Below are 18,926 nucleotides of genomic sequence, written 5' to 3' on the forward strand. Positions count from 1 at the left end.
GTCGTAGGCTCCAATGTCCTGAGTCTGGTTCGAAATCCTTCTTCTTGATGGTATCTGCAATCGTTGCATTGTCCATGAGGAAAACCGTACCTGCAAAGTCAAGACATTTTGCTACCTCCAAAGCAAACTGTAAAGCTATTAATTCAGCTTGCAAGGGCGAGCTAGCAGAAGTGCTGAAGGCCTTAATAAAGATTGCATTATGATTAGTTGGCATATGAAAGAAAACACCAACTCCTGTCAAACCCTCTCCCCAAGCAGCATCAATGCAGCATCCATTCCCTTGTGGAATTGGCTCTTTTTTCCTGCTCTGTTCTCCTGGGGGCTCTTCATCCTGTAAACAATCATTAGATAGAAATTTGTGGTAGCTATTCGCCATAGCCTCAGCTTAAAAACACACTTGAGAGGGCTCTCTGAATTTTGCTTGAAATTTGAAGTCATTCCTGGCTTTCCAGATATGCCACATAAGGGCTAGAATCCTGCAAAGACCTATATTGCCATTGCCATTATTTATCATGAAAGAAATGATGTGAGCCATCGGTGCATTATCAGGAAATCTATCAATAAAGCAATTCAGGTCAGATATCATTCAAACCAGTTTCAACCTGTCCACATCTGCAACAATTTTCAGAAATGTCATTGATCCTGTGACGGAGTCTGCCAGCTCTGGGAAGTGCTTCCCTGATGAGCCTCCAAGCAAAAATTTTTACTTTTGGAGGGATTATCTTGTGTTTCCAAATTTGTTTAATCACAGCAATAACCTGCCTACTTACCTGGTGGGTGATAGGGTTATCTCTCTTCATGAATTCCTTATAAGCACTCTTTGTGTTGCAGTCACCAATCCTACTGTGCTTCCAGTATAATCTGTCTTCGCTGTCACCTGGCATGATTTGAACCTGCAAGATTTTATTGGCAGCCTCCTCCTCCTCCTCCTCCATTTCTTTTTGTTTGACGACCAACGTCATGAGATGGAGGTAATATAGTAGTAGTATATGTGTTTTGTATGTATGGCAGTAAGGGCGGCAGCGGGAGGAGAGGCCATGATTGTCTTCGTGGTCGCCTTTCTCCATTGTTTTTTTCTTTCACTGGAACACCGCCCGAGGAAATTCCTTTGGTTTTTGTTTTTCCATTTCTCGTCACTTGGTTGTTTAATTTGTTTGTTTGCTCCCTTGGGTTTGTTAATGGCGTTGCGGCGATGTGTTGACATCTCTGCTCGCTCTGCTCCCCGCCATTAATTGCTCCTGCTGCTTGCTACTAGCGAGACAACGAAGAAATCGGAGGATTTGGGTTTGAATTCAAATCGGTGTGTCTTTTTTGACTGCTCGTGGTTGGTTTCTTGTTTAGCTGGATTTGGTGCAAAAGCGGAGATATTTTTCTTACTACGTTTTAGCCTCCTTTTGGTGAATCTTTGTTTGGTTCAAGAAGAAAATCAAGAAATCGCCATGGTGGCCGGTTAGCTGGTGCACAAGGTATTGTCCATGGCGACGTCGTCGTCTAGGAAGATGAAGCCAGTGACGAGCAGCGGCAAGGGCGGTGCGTGCGGCGGCGGAGGGGGTGGATGACGGAAGGTCGACATCCTGTCGTTCGAGGTGGCCAACGCCATGTCGCGCGCCGCCAACCTGTACTGCTCGCTGTCGGACGCCGAGGCGGCGCGGCTGCGTGCCGGGCGATGACGCGTGGCTCCTGGCGCTCACGCTCCTGCCTCGGCAGGTGGTGCATGCTCTAGGCGCTCCTCGGGTTTGACCACGTCTACGCCGGCTGCTCCGACGCCGCCGCGATCTCCTCCCGCTGACGCCCTCTCCGCCTCGACGGCGGCGGCGGCCTCGCTCCGGGCGCCGTCACCGCGTTGCTCGCCGCCCACCCGGGCCCAGTCACCTCGGCGCGCACCTTGGCCTCCCTAGAGGGAATAGGAAAGAAGAGTGGAGTGAGACGAGGAAGAAGAAAGAGAGGGCAGAGCGAACAAGGGAGGAGTGTGGCTGACATATGAGGCCCACATGGCCCCACCATTTTTAAAATTATTTTGTGTGTGCAGCTGATGTGGGCCTATGTTTTTTTATTATTTTTGCGATATCGAATTGCTACGTAAGCATCACATATCTGCCACGTGATACGAACGAAGACGTAGGCGTCACGTGTTCCAAACCATTGGCATAAAAAGGGACCTCAAATGAACTTATTCCTTGTCACAGTGACTTGAACTCAATAGCAGGCCAGGCCAGGCCAGGCCAGCTAGCTAGTGTTTACATGGCGGAATAAGTTCACCGGAGGTCCGTCAACTTAACAGCGAGATTTTTTGAGGTCCCTTAACCACAAAACCAGAAATGTGTACCCCTAAACTCACTCAAACCGTTCACCGGAGGTCCCTCGGCAGTATTTTTGCCCGGTTTTGCTGACGTGGCATCCTAGTCAGCAAAAAAAATATTAAAAAAACACGTGAGGCCCACATGTCAGCTTCACATCTTTTTTCTCCTCTTTTCTTCTCCTTCTCTCCTCTTCTCTTCTCCTTCAGGCTGCGGGCGGAGCAGCCGCGCGCCGTGGCCGCCGTCGTCGTCGGCTCTCCGCCGTCGTCGTCGCCGTGGGCGAGGCTACGCGGCGCGGCCGTCCAGCGGCGGAGCGGAGGCAGCGGGCGGAGCGGCGAGCATGGATGCGGCCGGCGTAGCGGAGGGCGAGCGCAGCAACGGAGCAGCGGAAGGTGCGAGCGCGGCGGCAGGCCGAGCAGTGGAGCGCGAGCAGGCCGTGGACAGAGTAGCGGAGCGCGAGCGCGGTGGCCAGCGAGTTTGGGAGGGAGGGGGAGGCGGCCGGCGACCAAGAAACAATCGCTTCCTCTGCCTCTTCCCCTTCTCCCGCCGGTGGTGCCTCTCCTAGCATCGTCGGCCACCCGCGGGGGCACGGCGGTGGCGGCGGCCTAGCACGGGGGAGCTCCTCGTCCCATCCACTCTCTTCCGCTTCGCCTTGATGAAGTGGTACTTATCAAATCACTACTCATGCCTCTTATTATTTGTGTACATTAGTATACCAAACGTATTACTAAAATAGTATATCATATTCAAAATTTGCAGGGCAATAGCATTCATGTTCAGATGTATCGAGGCGCAATTGAAGTTCTGAAACCTCTCATCCATGAAGGGAAGATCTACTACATTGAGTCGTTCACTGTCAAAGATGCAAACAGGACTTATAGACCAGTTTCAAATGACTTCATGATTTTATTCAGTAAATGGACAACCTTAGAAGAATGCATTGACATCCCAGCTGATTTCCCTACCATAACATTTTCATTGACACATTTCCAAGAAATCCCCTCTCTTGTTGGTAAAAACATATTCTATGTTGGTATGATATATTACTATAATATTTTCATTTATGTATCTGTACATTGCCTTATAAGACTGATTTATTCTATTTTCATGTGCAAACAGATATTATGGGCGTCATTACTGAGATCAGTTCCACATCTATCGTGCGTCCAAGGTCAAGGGATGCTGATAGTTTAAAAAGAACATTGCAGATCTGTGATGCAAGGTTAGTTATGTAAAACAGAATAATTTTCATTTAAATAAGCTTTGCATTATGTTATAAACTAATATTTACACTAATTTTCATTTAAATAGCAGTTCGATGAAGTGTCAATCTTTTATTTTATATTCCAATTATAGCTACACTAATTTTACTGTTAATGCAAAACACAGCAACTCAACACTGCCTGTCACACTGTGGGGAGATCGATCAACTGCTTTTGATGCAGAGAAAATATATAAGGATGGCCAAACTAAACCCCAGGTTGTCGTGTTTGTTGGAACACTTGTCAGAGATTATGCAGGGATAGGTAAATTTCCCTATGCATACTAAATTGCTAATTACTATATATTGCATGCAATGACTACAATCTGAATCTCTAGCTCATTGTATACAGGCTTAACAATAACTGGTAGCTCACCATGCAAATGGTATATCAATCTGGACATACCTGACGTGCTCAAATTGAAAGAAAGGTACTATTATCACCTATTTTTTTCATATATCAGGTTCATTTGCAGTGCTTTAATTCTCGCTGGCTCTAAAACATAGATTAAAAACTAGCCATTGCTTTTCTTTACAGCTTCAGTGTCAACTTCCAGCCAATCAAATGGGTTGAAAATGCTGCTCCTGCATTCAACCAAGACACTCCAGAGGAAAAAACCATTAAAGAAATTCTAAAACTAAATCCGCACAAATATAAGGTCTATTCTACTCCATGATTTTTTATATGCATTTCATACTTTTGCTTTGTTTTGTATAACCGACAATTCTCTTTCTCTACAGCGAGCACGTTTTATTGTCAATGTTACTATCAAGAGCATACATGATGAAAACTGCTGGTGGTACAATTCATGTGACCGATGCTGCAGAACTTCAAAGCCATATGGTTCTACCTATAGATGCTCTAGCTGTTGTTATATAGGAATGCCAGTGCCAAGGTTAGAAAAACACCGCACACAATATTCTACACATTTATGAATTCCCAATACAAATTGTAATGACCATATATATTGTACACATACAGATACAAAGTTGTGCTCACTACCGCAGACAACACTTCTGAAGCTGCATTTGTCCTCTTCGGACGAATTGCACATCGCCTAATACACAGACCAGTGGAGTCTCTAATCGAAGAAAATCCACCTGACTTTATCCCAGCTGAGATCCAAGCTCTTGTAGATCAAGCCTTTGTATGGAATGTCAGCTTCACTGAACACACAGTTAAACGGAATCAAGAATCCTTACAGGTCAATAGCATTGTATCATCTGGTGCCCCAAAACAGCACTTCCTGCCTATCTCACCGTCTGCTTCAGGACGCACCTCAACTATCGTACCACTGAGCCCTGGCACTTCACTCCAAACACCACCCGCAGCAAGCGAAAGCAGTATTGAATCACAGTCATCAACCAGAGGAAAGCAAAGTGCATCTCTACAGCCAAGTCTATCAACACCAACAAAATATGTTGTTAGCGCTGCAGCAGATGACACACCAACTAGCAAGTCCAACCCCTCAGGATCCACCAAAAAGAAATATGTTGTCTTAGCATATCCTATGCAATCTCAAACAATGCAGCCTTCCATTGATGATAAGGTTAGTATTCCACCAGTTATACTAATATTCAGCCTATTTTCAGCACTACCTTACAAGCAATCTAATCTCCTACTTAATTTTGCAAGGCCACAAAGCCAAAGAGTGGACAGAAAACTTTGGAACATCCATCTCTTCCTGCAGCTGGACCATCTGAATCTGAATCTGAACATAAGGTACTGTCACATCTCTTTGCTTCCATATAACATATTAGATACTAACACATTTATCTATCTTATAAGATCAAAGGAACTTTTGTCAATACACCTGATGATCCACCTATTAGCCCTTCTGTGCCTAGCAAAAGTGCAAGCAAAAAAAGGTACCTATGGACTGCTTGCCTACAGCGCATCAGTGATAGATGCTTACAATATTGGTAATTTAACTGACTGTTATAACCTAATATTACACAGGACCAACACTATAGCTTCAGTTCCAGCTCCACCTGCTAAGAAGCTATTCAAAGAACATTCCCAGCACACAAAGGATCAAAGGTAATCCTCCTATTTCTTGACAGTACCTAAGCATTTTGACAGCCATAATACAAAAGCAATATATAGCTATAGACAAGCTTTAGGCTCTAATTTTTTTTTCCATGCAGTGAATGAGATGCTTGTGTCCAGCCATCCAACAGATATTTTGGGTGTTTGTACAAAGCCTATGTACATGCTAGAAGAAAGGAGGCATCCAAAATAAAGCTACAAAGTTAAAAGCAAGACTCTTTTGCTGAAGACCTACATCCTAATATTAATGTATATAAGTGGTCATGCTGCTATCACCTTTGCTAGAACATATGCTATGTATTTACTAATAGAAGTACTGCGTCCTACATGGAACATTAGGCAACTATGACACATATCTAGCTATCAACCCTCTATCCTGCCAGCTACATAATTGCAATGAAATCAGGTTTGCAGGCCACTGCTATATGAAATTTAGCATGCACTTCTGCCATCATGCTTGCTTCTTAAAATTTGGTGTGCATCTTCATTTATCTAGACACATAAATTTCATTGTTTCATGCCCACCTGTGTTTACTTTTAATCCATGATCTACAGTTCATCCGTGCTCAATACCAGAAGAAGATAAGGAAGCGAAAGTAAATGTTCCATCTTTATGTTTTAGTGCTATGTTCCCCCAAATTTGCACTGCTCATGATTTCATACTTTTACTATTGAAATTTGGTTCTGTTGATCAATATGATGTATTGTTGATATTCTGCAAAAAATTCAATTTTCATTTTATATGTACATCATAGATAGAACAAGATATATGCCAGTGATCTAATGTACAAATATTTAGTTAAAAACTTCATAATGCATCTCAGTTAGCATTTTAAATTTTAATAGGATTGATCTTCTGTTGTTGAATGTTCTTTCTTTCTTCTCTGGCAAATCTGAAACAATTATTGCAATGCATCAACCTAATAAGTCTTTCGTACAACAAAATAGCATGCTGAAATTAGTGTATTATAGGATGGTCGGGCCTAGAAACTTGGAATCTTTATTCCCGCTTATAACGCTTTTTATTTTTCATACTACTTCATTTCATGATGTAAATTGGCCCCTCATACCTTGCAGAACTATTGACTTATATACATCACAACAGAACACTTCTTTCCTCACTACACTAAAAAAAATAATTACAATAGCAAATTCTCCCAATCATATTAGTCAAAACTAATCACAGACTGCCATTTTTAATGCCACGGGTGCAGCGCGCGTCCCACGCTAGTAGCATTAACTTTATAAGAAATTGAGAATAACATACCAGCTAGACCAAACCAATCTTTTTCGCCATATCCATCTTCTTCGCCGCATACCCACACATGGTCTGAGTGTGATGAAACTGAAAACAAAATCAATTAGAACTGTGCAGGGTGTAGAATAAGAAACATTTTTAGCTTAAGTGTTTCACTGATTACTTCTCTGTAAACTGCCTTTGTAATCAAATCTAGAGCTTTACCCTCTTCAACCTAAAATAACAATATATTATATTATATGACATTATCGTCATAAAAAATGTATTTCAACTACACATATATGCTATACGACATTGTACTTACATCACCAGAAATATCCTTAGAGCACATAGAGAACTAGACGTGGAGAAAAAAAAATTAAATATTAGCAAGATGAGCAAAATAATTATTAATCGGATCTTAAAAGATGAGCTTGCAGAATAGCCAAAATAAAAGTTACCCTATATTCCAATCCAAACAATTTGTCCCCATTTAGTTCAGCCTCCACTGCAAATTTGAAACTATGAAACATATCCATTTCATAGACTACCTTCAAAGCATCATTGAAATTCATCTGAAATGTTCATATAAAGGAAACAAACAATAATATATAACCAGCTGATAGACACCCATTAGTGATTTATTTATAAATAACAATGGATTAAACTAGGATGCTAACCTTTTGCTTAGCAACTAGCTTCCAAATCTCATGTAAGAAATAAGGCCATTCCTTAAGGCGACTAATTTCACGCAGGTCCCATACATACTCCTGAATTGAAAGGATATAATTGTTAAAACCAGCCATGAAAACCAAAACTAAATAGAACAGAAAAATTCTTACCATGTATGCAAATTGGGCTAAACCAACAGTCATATGGCAAAAGTTTGTTGCAATCTTTAACGCTTGGAAAAACGTAGTGTTGTCCATTTTTGACCACTAAAGAGCAAAGTTAATCATCCTGATATGCACTATGTATGGACAAATACACCTATAAATCATAATTTTCTATAGGCCAGCTTTATATTAGTACCTCCTGAGAAGACCGATCCAAATCTACATAGTCTCCAATCCACTGTCCAAGGATAAAAGATTATTAGCACAAAAACAAATCCATGTTACTGGCTAAGTTTACCAACTATTAATAACTTGATCACATGGTTGATACCTTGATTTTCTTTGGTAGTTCTTCACAATATTTGACATAATCCTCATCAACTTCATATGTATTAAAACATGAGTGGTAGTCATCCCTGGCAAGGAATTCAGTGCTATCATCCTGCATTCAGAAGGGGAAAAGACATAGATGATAATAATAGAAAATGCTAACAAGTTTCAACAGAGCAGTGTCCATCACCACGCAGCTGATAATAATTTTTCTAATTAATAAACTCCAAAAGAGCAAGGCATGTGCTGAAGAACATGTTGGACCACAACTTCTAGCAAAAAGATCTTGATCTTATCAAATGGTCTGAGGTATGCAACTTAAGCTGAGTTCGTAAAAAATACAACAGTTTAATATCACAAGGGTACTTTCTGCTTGCACCCCACAGTAAGAAAAACCTCCTGTCTAAACTTCTCATGGTATGCGACATGACCTAGCCATGTTCATAAAAAATAACAGTTTAATGTAATATCATAATGATGCTCTGTGTGCCAAGTGCCAACTCTTATCATATCATATGATTGCAATATAACCAATCCGAACATCTAGATTCTAGAAAGATGCACCAAAATGATAAAATGTTTGACCACCCATCTCCGATGGTAAAAGCATTTTTTGTTAGGGGAGAAAGACATGGAGTTCATCAGTAGCTGTCCTGCTTCTATAATATTTCTGCAAGTAAAGATATGACAAAACTACATTTGGAACTGAACTAGGTCAGTGTCTGACATAGGAGACCAGAGCCTGGTTATCTTAAGGACTATTTGGGCAAAAAGAAAGAGAAAAAAGAGAAAGTCTGTTTTGTTCAACTTACAGCAAGAGGATTCAAAGCTTAAACCACAACCTTGTGAAAACAAAGAGGTCTACACAACTCAGCAACACTTAAAATGGAATCAGTATATGAACTAAGCCATGTTAGATCCATTCCAATGTGTTTTAGTGACTTGTAACGTTTCTTTCACCTACAAGGGTAGAATATAAGGGGCCACCAAAGTAAAATGCAAGTTGAGGGTGCCAGGTGAGACAACCTTGCAGGTTTTGAGGGGGGAGGGCTATATTGCAATTTACCCTAAGGGCCTGATTGGAAGGCTAGTATTTGGCCCAATACAGGTGTAAAATACAAGCCCAAAAAGTTTTATGGACTGGGCCAGAAAAAATGCGCTTGGATGGGTTGGAAATCAAATAACTTTACACTGGTTTTGGCCCATTCCACGAAGAAAAAATAACCATCTGCAGAGGCCACAATTTTTTTACGACACTTATCGGGTTCGTCTACAAGGTCCAAGCACGTTGAGTCGACTTCTTCCTTCTTCACAGCGCCATCGCCGTTCTTCTCACAACATCCCGACCTTCCTCCAAGCCACCAACGTCTCTTCGGGTCTCCGACCTCCCTTTGAGCAACCACAACAATATTCCGGCACCGGCCTCTCTAGCTGGCATGTTGCGGCCACAGTCCAAGAAGTTGGCACCATCCTGGACATGATTGGTTTCAGATCCACGACGCACAAGATTGGTTTCAAAGCCATGCCCTTGCTGTCAATGTGGCTATGCTTTCAAATCTATGTCGTTGCTGTTGTTCTAGACATGATCTCTTCTCATTATGCCCTCAAATCTCCCTTGGATGCTGAATCGTCCCCCTCCAATATCTACTTCTGATCTATCCGTCCAGGTGACATACTGATGTTCTTATGTTGACTGCCATTCTGATGTTGTTGTTAAAAAATTATATTTTAGATCTGTTGTTGAATCACAATTGTTGGACCAATTTTGATGATGGGGAACTTGTTTTGATTATTTGATCTGATTTTACCTGTCAGTTTCCCCAGTTTTTGGTCCCGACTCTCAAATTGATGTTCAGATATGAAATTGTTATTCAAATCATAGGCTTTGCCATTGTTTTCTCCCAAACAGCCAGCATGAGGGTTTTGATTTTCACCGGTATTTTTGGTAACCGAAAGTTACAGGGGTCTTTCTTTACAAGGGAGAAAAAAAAGTCTGTAACTCCCAAGCAGGCCCTAAATGAAAAATGAACATGTTTAATCTAAAACATATTTAGTTGATTTGAATCAGACCAGCTTTCCAACAGTAAGGCATTAGTTAAGTCCCTTAGCACATAATCGTAAACACCACAGAAGAGGCTAAAGATGGCAGCTAGAAAGAAAAACTGTGCTTTGAGGATAGGGTGCATGGCGGAGAAAGGAGATGTATGATGGGTAGAATCTGGACGAGCATACGCGCACGAGAGAGAGAAAGAGAGGGAGGGAGAGAGTTGAAGATTTGTTAATTCTTCTTGCTTAATTTCAGCAAGGAATACTCCGCTGATCTTTATTAGGCACCAGGTATTCAGGTAACTAGCAGACTTCAAATCCAAAACGTTAACAGACTGAAATACATGTTTCTGTCACTCATCTGTCCAGGATTTATTGTACTATGGTTGTACGCTTCCCATCATTTTCTTTAAGAGCACTCAGCACTGGGTTGCTGTTTCAGTGCAAAGATCAAGTAAAACGCGGTGGGGAAGGCATTAAATTGTTCACATTTGGAGTACTTGAAGTACTTCAATCCAAAATAATATATGTAGATTAGCTAAATGTTTTCGTGCACAATTCAGACCCAAGAACTATCTTACTATTTAAGCAGCCATACAGCCAGTTTGTGGGTGCTACGGTGCGCACAGCTATGAACAATGAACTCTAGTTACTTACAAGAATTTTTATTAAATCCAATCAGATTTGTAAATTTGCATACATGGCAAGCACTTACATGATTTACGAGGACGAGCTTCTGGTAGTCATTCAAGCCTGCAAGCCAGGTGTGGACAGGATGGAAGTACCAACCAAGAGTTTCATCCCGCTCATATCGCAAAAAGTAATTCTCCTTCAACAGTTCGCCTCGAGAGTACTCTGCTGGATCCTTCATCGTATCCTCAAATTCTTTGTTTAGCATCTGGAAATAGAAAGTAGAAAAAAATATTAACACAAATTAAACAGAGGATGGAATTAGCTAACAAAAAAGCATTAAACCTTGCAAAATCTGATGCGATAGCGTGCATGCCGCTCCTTAACCTCAATCATTTCGTCATGACTCAGCAAGGACCATTTGTCTATGCGACGACTGTTGGGAGACAACTGCTTGACGTAATCAAAGTAGTCGTCCTGGCTAGTTTGCACGTTTGGGCCCCAAAGCTCTTGTTCATCTTTGTGTTGATTGATATCTTCTTCTGAGGCTTTCAGCGGATCATCTTGCCTTGTAACTACGCCCATGTCCATAGCATGCACAGTATTGTTGGTAGATTCTTCAAGAACCTGATGCACAGCTGTCAATGAGGTGCAGGCATGTGCATTCTCATTGGTGTCACCGGAAACACAAGGGTCTAGGGCCAGCTTGTCCTTCTGTCCTGTCCACATGTTCGTTCCATTTCCATCATCATCACTGCCCGGAGGATCAGATGGCAGCATCCCTTCCATCAGCGGCGATTTTCAAATCGGTGATCTGCGATAATTCATATTAGTTCTATATTCCTCAGGGTTGTGCTCCAGGGCACATATTTGCATACTTGTAGATACGCTGCAAACCAAAGTATGTCTATGTCTATCAGGGGCGGATCTAACATGGGAACCCCTAAACTTTTTGGGAACAAACAAACTGTTATTAGTATTAAGGTTAAGGCAGAAGCTAGGGTTAACGCAAATTCGACAAAAAGTGCGCGGGTACAGAGAGATGGGAAAGAGGATGTGCTCACCAGGATGCGGCGGAAGCAGCAGCAGGGCGAACGACGGCGTCCCTGCTCGCTCGCGGGATGGATGGGGATCGGCGCAGGCGGCGGCGGCGGCCGAGGATGTGCTCACCAGGATGCGGCGGAAGCAGCAGGACGAACAACAGCGCCCCTGCTCGCTCGCGGGATGGATGGGGATCGGCGCAGACGGCGGTGGAGGCAGAGGATGTGCCCACCAGGATGCCGCGGAAGCAGCAGGACGAACGACGGCGCCCATGCCCGCTCGCGGGATGGATGGGGGATGGCGGCGGCGGCGGGCGAACTCACGACTAGGTCACCGGGTCAGGAAACCCTGGAATTGACTATTTGCCACTTGTAGATTTGGCATTTAATTATTTGCCACCCCTATCTCAATGACATGTGGACCCACATGTGTCTATGACATGTGGGTCTAATAGCAATAGTTATTTGCCCCCATTTATAAGTGGCAAATAGTTAAATATCTTGGAGTGGCTATATTGTGTCGGCAGAATTTTTTTTTTCAAAAAAAGAATTCTTCATACCATTTGATCTGTCTTATGATTCGTGCTAGAGATTACTATAAATGTGCCCATACTAACTAGTTGAAACCCCACGCGTTGCTACGGGACTTTGTATCAATACTTTGGAGAAATAAAAATACCATATTAAAAGAGAGAGAATGATATGATGGTTGATACTTACAAATATTGAGCAAACACTTGTAAGTAAAACTTCAACCGAACCAATATAGTCAAAAGAGTAAAATACACAGCCGGTCCTTAAAGTTGGAGTGAGGTGTCACTTAGATCCATGATCTTGAAAAAAAATCAACATTAGGGTCCCTGATCTTATTTAAGTGACTCATTTAGGTCCAAATGACCTCTAACCGGGTTGACGGGCTTACGTGGCGGTCCAGCGTGGCAACATATTTGCATTTTGCCCCCTCCCCCCTTTTGCTTCCCAGTGTTCGGTCCAACGGGAGCACCGGCGAGCCTGGGAGGCTGGCGGCAGGGAGCACGGTTGCCGTCGGCGGGCGGTGGGCGGCGGGCGCAGCGGCGGTGGGCAGCGTGGCAGCGGGTTGCGGGCGGAGCGGCAATGGGCAAAGCAGCGGGTGCAGAGGCCGGCAGCCGAATCAAGAGAGAGGAGGAGGCGACGCTGCGACGGCGGTCGACGGCTGCAGTGGGGAAGCACGGCGGCGGCCAAAGATGGGCCCGAGGAGGCTACAGACGGGTGGAGAGGAGACAAGTATGGGCGAGGGGCGAGGGGCGAGGCAGGAGAGGAGGTCCGGCGACGCGGCGGTGGCGACGACGCAGGAGAAGGGGAGGGCGGCGATGACGGTAGCACAGGGGAGAGCGAAGAGGATGGGGGAGCACGGCGGCTCGAACGTGGCGACGGCGTGGCTGGGCGAGGGCCGCCCGTGGTCGAAGTAGCCGCTGCTGGAGCCATGCAAGCAGCGCCTCCGCCGGGAGCGGGAGCAAGCGGAGCGGCGGCGTCGGCGGGCGAGGGCGGCGGCGTCGGCGGGCGAGGGCGGCGGCGGAGCGGCGACGGCGGGCGAGCAGCGGCTCCGGACGCGGGCGGAGCAGAGGAGCGGGCAAGCGGGTGGGAGGGGCCACGTGCGTACTGGGAGCGAGGCCGACGGCGAGCGCGCGCGAAGAAGGAGGAGGAGGGTGGCCGGTGGCGAACGCACGCGGAGAGGGAGGAGGCGAAGAGGCTAGCGGCACTGCGTTTTGGTCAGCCTCGTCGTCTCCCGTGCGCCACCGCTGCCGCCACTCACGCGTGTGTGTCGTGCTAGTGTGCTGCTTGCTACTGGCGCCCACGGCGCCATTGGTAGTGGCGGCGACGCGGCATGACTACGGCGACGCGCTGGCGTTCACCGCCACGACTATGGATGCGCCAGTAGACCTGGGATGCCGGGGCAGGCGAGCACAGTAGCCGTCGACGGGGTACCGCAGGTGTGCGTGCTGGTGCACGCTGCTGTCAGCGCATTCCTGCGTGCGCCACGCGATGAAGGGGTTGGATCGAACACGGGGAAGCAAAACGCGGGGGGGGGGGGGGGGGCGGAATGCAAATACATTGCCACGCTGGACCGCCACGTAAGCCAGTCAATTCGGACAGAGGTCCTTTGGACCTCAATGAGTCACTTAAACAAGATCGGGGATCGTAATGTCGATTTTTCAAGATCATGGACCTAAGTGACACCTCGCTCCAACTTTAAGGACCGGCCGTGTATTTTACTCTAGTCAAAAAAAATAAAATAGGCCATGCAACATTAGAAACTGAATTGCAGCGTCTTCCTTACTCTCCAAAAGAAATAGTCATTTAGTTATTTAATCCTAAAAAATGTTGCATACGGAGTATTTACTTGGTTAAGTGTTGTGCTTGTTCTAAACTCCTTTTTAAGTACCATACATAACATAATCTTGCTACCAACTGCAGTGATTACTTGATTAGTGAAGGAGCATTGACGACTTCATATATAAAAGTATGAACAGATAGTTCCAGACCATAGAGGTAACGGATACTATGTAATTATGAGTTCAGAGGATGGTGGAAGGTATTTGTGGTCTGTTATAAATGCTGAAGGGATGTTTGGATGCTAAGAGACTCGTTAAAGCTCCTCGTGGTCTAATTAATTGTGTTAGTTTTCGCTCTAATTTCTCAAGCAGAAACGGAAAGGAGAGGAAATGGATAGGGGCAAGGTGATGAGATGGCAATCTGTGCCATCAATAATCAATCCTATGGTGAGAAAAGAAATCGATGATGTGGCTTCTTCTAAGCAGAACTAATCGTCTTGACTTTCTAGAAGATGGGATATAAAAAGCACCAGTTTCCTCTTCAGTACACCCACCTATTTCTAATCGTCAGATCCTCTCATCCAACGATCCACATCGCGAGTTGGATTAACACAGGGATTAGCACTCGGATTAGCATTAGATTAACGCTCCCACGTCTCTTCCCCGCCCACGTCGTCAAATCCTGCGCTGCCCCTTCCCTCTTGCTCCAAACCGCCACCGGGCGGCCACCCACCCTCCCAACGCCCCTCCCCGTCAGCGCCCCACCTCCCGACGCCCCTCCCCACACGGCGCCCCTCCCTCCCAACGCGCCCCACCCTCCTGATGCCCCTCCCCACCGGCACCGCCAGCGCCGCCTCCCGCTCGGCCCCGCCCGGCGAGTCGCGTAGGAGGGAAGCGCCACCGGCAGTGGCCGCGGCGAGATGAGTGGCGGGGGAGGCGGCTGCGGCGGCGCTCAGCCGCGAGCGCGGTGTTCTACACGTAGAAGAACCAGCCACGGGCAAGCAGGGAGGGAATCGCTTCTCCTCGCCGACCGTCTCCCGCGCCTCCTTCCATCGCCTATGCGCCTCACCGGTCTCTGCCCTCCCCTTCACCGTTGCGGCACCTCACCGGACGTGGCCGAACCCGGACCAGATCCACTCGTCGCGGAAGGAGGGCTGGCACGACCACCCGACCTGGCGTCGGCGTAAGATAAAATCATGGTGTTGCATTTCCATGGAATTGGAGTTAATTCTGTTTATGTGTTTGCTCTTGATTTGGGGACGTTTGCTAGCCATGGCATTCAGCCTTCTCTGTCCATCACGCTCGCAGGACTACCTTCTCAGTCGTATGCTACAGGTAATTGTTGATGGCTCCCCTGAACCCCTTGCTCATATCTTTGGATCATTGTTTTACCTGGCTAAATTATGTTATATTGAATGGAACATCATATTTTGTTCTTTCTATTGGTGATATCATCTCTTTTTCTGTTATTGGTTTGGTGCTTCATCCGATTATATATGTTTTTCTGTCTGAAGGCTCAATAGGGATAATTGAAAAAGGAGCTCCAGCCTCCAGGCAATGGCGTTCTATGGCGGTGTGTGCAATATTCTAATTGCTAAGGTCAATATTCTAATTGCTAGGGTCAATATTCCGACGGACCTAAGCCACACCGCTCGCCTCACCTCACCGGCGCCGCCATCTCCATAGCCCTCCCCACGCCGCCGTGCCGCCCGCCTCACCTCACCGCTGAGCCGCCCTCCCCATGCCCCGCCTTGCTCCCCTCTGCCCTACTCCTCCCCCAAACCGCATCTTCTCCCCGACTCTCCCAAGCTCCCAACAACTGCATCGGCACTTCGTCACCGCGCGCCGCTGGTTTCTCCGCCGCCGCCCACCCCAGTTCCTAGCCAACGTCGTCGCCGACATCGTGCGCACTCCAACCGTTGTCTCCCCCGCTTGTGCATGCCTCGCCGCCGATCCCGCCTACACACGTCGCTGTCGACGGGGGATACCCGTAGACCGGAGTATTGGGGTCCGTTGGTACGAGGATCTACGTAGGACGACATCAAGCAAACAAAATACAAGGATTATACTGGTTCAGGCCCCTTGGTAGGTAATAGCCCTAATCCAGTTGGTATGGGATTATATGATGGAAACCACATATTACAAAGGGAATAACAGAACTCAATGATACCGACGAGACCGTAGTCGAGTTGGTCCGACTAGATCTCCCGGCGACTTGGCTCCTGCATGCTCCGGCTCTGTAGGCTATGGTGGGTGTGTTGGCGATGATATTTGGTGCCTTAGGTCTTGCCCAGAGGGTCCCTTATATACCGCGGGTCCGTTGATCTCCAAGTAGAACTCGGAGATATCGGACCCCTCACGATATGGTAAAGACCCAGTCTTGTCCGAGTAGAACTCCTTCCATCCGTAGATATCATATCTATCACGTGATAGATTTCCTTAATGTATACGGAAACTATCCGTATACGCGCGGGTATACCGTATCAGTATACAACGTACATCCAAGGATAGAGGGTATACCTTATCCGTAACCCTGACAGTAGCCCCCGACTTCTGCTTAAATGAGCTCATGCTATCGATCGCGACTTCTGATGTCGGAATTGTTATCGCTCTCATCCGGTCGATCTCGGTGTGAAAACCGTAGAGACAAAGAGCCATCGACAACACCGCGTGAAGTTCAACGGTCATGAGTGAATTTAAATTGAAGTCTGAAAAACTACCACATGCAACGGACCCAAAATTTTCTGGCGGCAATCTCTCTCCTTTCCTTGGAATACGCACCATTGGAAGTGCGTTTATTTAAAGGGATTTTGGGGATCCATTTGAAGTCCGTTTGCCAGAAAACTCTCCTGCCTTCTAGCGCTCTTCGTCTTCTCCGCTCCTCGCAAAGAAAACCCTAGCTCACTTCCTTCATCCTGTTCTCCGGCGATCCTCCGGCGGCAATGGACCTTGAGAAGTCTTCCTCGAACACCGTGTCCATGAAGAAGCTGCAGGACGACGGTGCCCTCCCCGGCCACGGGACCATGCAGAGGGAGGCTGGAGATACAAAACCTGAACCCATCTTGGGCCGCATGGTTGTAGTCGAAGATTATGTTTCTTGCGGTTTACTTCCTCCGCCTTCCGAGTTTCTTCTTCTTGTCTTGAATTTCTACGGCCTTTCTTTGCTTCACTTGAAACCCAACTCCATCGCTTTTCTGGGCATCTTCCCTCGTCTTTGCAAGGCCTACATTTGGGGTAGTGCCCTTCCTTGACCTCTTCCGTTTTTATTACGAGCTGCGTTGGATGGAATCCAACAGGGTATCTGGATACGTCGGGTTCCGACTTCGGGATGGCCTGAAGTCGCGTTACATCCCCTTCCAGTGCCCCTCTTCTCGCAGCAAGTGGCGGACGAGATGGTTCTATCTCCAGATAGAGAACTCGGACCCCGCCCTAGTTATTCCTGAGGACCAGCCAGAAAAGATCCCAGAGTGGACTGCTAAACATGCCCTCACCCTCCTCACCTCTGCATCCGCTTTTGTCGCCCCTCTCCCTCTTGTATCCGTTAACTACAAAATTGATTTCGATTTGATTGCTCCTAAACGTTACTCCCTCGCGCGCCATAAAATCCCACCTACAGGACAAGACAGAAACATACATCTGAAGCTCTGCTCTGTACCTCCTCTCGTTGGTTCCTCTCCGTTATGTTCCTGTGCTAGCTTCTGCCTCTCTGGTTCTGATCATCTGTGCGTACGGGTGCTCGGGGCGAGAAGGCCTCCCTTTTTGTTTTGTTCCTGCGCTAGCTTCTGCTTCCCCTGTTCTGATCACCTGCGCACACGGGTGCTCAGGATGAGCAAGCCTCTGAAACTCCACTCGCTTGTGTACCTGTACGGGTAGGGGGGTGATCAAGTTTTTGGGTAGTGCTTTTGCGCGCTTTCTCTTGGCTGCAACAACTACTTCCTGCAACGCCACTCGCCACTGCATCCTCTTCGACAATGCTCTGCACTGCGACATCTTCTTCCTCTACATCAATTTCCAGCATGTCGACCGGAGGAGGCATCAACGGAGGATGGACTAGAGGAGATGAGAACGACAACACCAACGGAGGCAACAACACCGACAAAGCCTCATTCAGTACCAGAGCGTTCTCCGGGTATGTGATGTTCTTCATATTTGTGTTATACATGGTTTTTGATGATGCTTTTCTAGCTATTAGCATGTTCATGTTTATCACTAGTATTAGATCCTCCAACTATGCAAATGTCATGTTTAGTATAATATTCTTCTGGATTAAAATATGTCGAATAACATCCATATTTCCAACAGCAGATAAACTAATAAATCTAAATCAACTTCAGTGTCAGAAAACGATGAGGAGGTGCAGGTAGAGCCATCCTCTTTGTTCATCTAATCATCTTGTGCTTCTTCTGTCCAGTCCACACGCCTTCTGCATTTCCATCATCATCGACCATGTCAGACCTTGTTCTGCAACATCTCTTCCATCAAGTCAAGCCCTAATAATTCAGATTAGTTTCAGGTTCTTCTGGGGAGATGTTTACCTGTATGATGTATTGCTGTGTACTTGTAAAAACGATGCAATGTAAATCTGTGGTAAAGTTATGTTCGATTTCACTCGAAACAAACAAACAAAAAAGTTCGGTTAGTGATACTATCAGTTGCAAAATTGACCCCGTTTGTCCAAATTAGACATGAAGGAAAGGAAAGGAAAGGAGGTCGTCTGCAGATCGGGGGCTCACCTCGGATTATCTCAGGTTTGCCGGCGAGCGGAGTCGAACTCGATCGAACCCTAGACTGATGATGAATTGATGAGTGAGGAAGAAGAGGGGGGGAGGGAAATCCACAGCTGCAAGCCTGCCTTTAATTCGGATCTGATCGGGCTCGCCGACATGC

The 18,926-nt window shown here is 46.1% G+C and overlaps 3 protein-coding genes and 1 long non-coding RNA gene across 13 annotated transcripts; 3 read left to right on the forward strand and 1 right to left on the reverse strand.

Annotated features, from left to right (window-relative positions):
- The first annotated feature begins 2,501 nt into the window (after positions 1–2,501).
- Positions 2,502–6,046, forward strand: LOC107279348 (uncharacterized). Of its 4 annotated transcripts, none has more exons than XM_015760696.3 (12): positions 2,502–2,960; positions 3,057–3,330; positions 3,417–3,519; positions 3,687–3,823; positions 3,911–3,989; positions 4,097–4,217; positions 4,300–4,454; positions 4,541–5,108; positions 5,195–5,281; positions 5,348–5,427; positions 5,519–5,599; positions 5,707–6,046. In XM_015760696.3, the coding sequence occupies exons 2-12, from the start codon at positions 3,078–3,080 to the stop codon at positions 5,711–5,713; spliced, it is 1,671 nt and encodes a 556-aa protein (XP_015616182.1). In that variant the 5' UTR covers positions 2,502–2,960; positions 3,057–3,077; the 3' UTR covers positions 5,714–6,046. The 4 variants fall into 4 exon arrangements, with proteins under 4 accessions (XP_015616182.1, XP_066162919.1, XP_066162917.1 ...); XM_066306822.1 differs by having other exon boundaries at positions 3,057–3,309; XM_066306820.1 differs by having other exon boundaries at positions 4,541–5,599.
- Positions 4,456–12,068, reverse strand: LOC4324546 (uncharacterized). Of its 6 annotated transcripts, none has more exons than XM_015760710.3 (12): positions 11,752–12,068; positions 11,033–11,501; positions 10,773–10,955; positions 8,013–8,123; positions 7,878–7,919; positions 7,688–7,783; positions 7,526–7,615; positions 7,307–7,420; positions 7,171–7,203; positions 7,030–7,080; positions 6,876–6,953; positions 4,456–4,958 (listed from the first exon to the last, which is right to left on the reverse strand). In XM_015760710.3, the coding sequence occupies exons 2-11, from the start codon at positions 11,474–11,476 to the stop codon at positions 6,879–6,881; spliced, it is 1,239 nt and encodes a 412-aa protein (XP_015616196.1). In that variant the 5' UTR covers positions 11,477–11,501; positions 11,752–12,068; the 3' UTR covers positions 4,456–4,958; positions 6,876–6,878. The 6 variants fall into 6 exon arrangements, with proteins under 6 accessions (XP_015616196.1, XP_066162920.1, XP_015616213.1 ...); XM_066306823.1 differs by having other exon boundaries at positions 4,456–5,270; XM_015760727.3 differs by having other exon boundaries at positions 4,456–6,953; positions 11,075–11,501.
- Positions 11,730–13,175, forward strand: LOC136355525 (uncharacterized). Its single transcript, XM_066308219.1, has 2 exons — positions 11,730–12,001; positions 12,710–13,175. The coding sequence occupies exons 1-2, from the start codon at positions 11,730–11,732 to the stop codon at positions 13,173–13,175; spliced, it is 738 nt and encodes a 245-aa protein (XP_066164316.1).
- Positions 13,176–14,720: 1,545 nt separating this feature from the next.
- Positions 14,721–18,684, forward strand: LOC9269867 (uncharacterized). 2 transcript variants are annotated; one of them, XR_010738825.1, is made up of 3 exons: positions 14,721–15,374; positions 15,554–18,168; positions 18,451–18,684. It is a non-coding gene; the product is annotated as an uncharacterized lncRNA (long non-coding RNA). The 2 variants fall into 2 exon arrangements; XR_010738826.1 differs by having other exon boundaries at positions 14,759–15,374; positions 18,374–18,684.
- The last annotated feature ends 242 nt before the right edge of the window (positions 18,685–18,926 follow it).

This window comes from Oryza sativa, chromosome 1 (assembly GCF_034140825.1).
Source record: "Oryza sativa Japonica Group chromosome 1, ASM3414082v1".
Lineage (NCBI taxonomy): Eukaryota > Viridiplantae > Streptophyta > Magnoliopsida > Poales > Poaceae > Oryza > Oryza sativa.

Bases quoted from the DNA above. Each gene is read 5' to 3' on its own strand.
- LOC4324546 (XM_015760710.3), bottom strand. From the start codon at position 11,476: ATGGAAGGGATGCTGCCATCTGATCCTCCGGGCAGTGATGATGATGGA. The intron at 8,124-10,772 runs GTAAGTGCTTGC...TTCTGAATGCAG, and splicing joins AGCTCGTCCTCGTAAATCAT to GATGATAGCACTGAATTCCT. The intron at 7,421-7,525 runs GTTAGCATCCTA...TGAACATTTCAG, and splicing joins AGCTAGTTGCTAAGCAAAAG to ATGAATTTCAATGATGCTTT.
- LOC107279348 (XM_066306820.1), top strand. From the start codon at position 3,078: ATGTATCGAGGCGCAATTGAAGTTCTGAAACCTCTCATCCATGAAGGG. The intron at 3,331-3,416 runs GTATGATATATT...ATGTGCAAACAG, and splicing joins TAAAAACATATTCTATGTTG to ATATTATGGGCGTCATTACT. The intron at 3,990-4,096 runs GTACTATTATCA...TTTTCTTTACAG, and splicing joins GTGCTCAAATTGAAAGAAAG to CTTCAGTGTCAACTTCCAGC.
- LOC136355525 (XM_066308219.1), top strand. From the start codon at position 11,730: ATGGGAAAGAGGATGTGCTCACCAGGATGCGGCGGAAGCAGCAGCAGG. The intron at 12,002-12,709 runs GCCCGCTCGCGG...TTTGCTTCCCAG, and splicing joins GGACGAACGACGGCGCCCAT to TGTTCGGTCCAACGGGAGCA.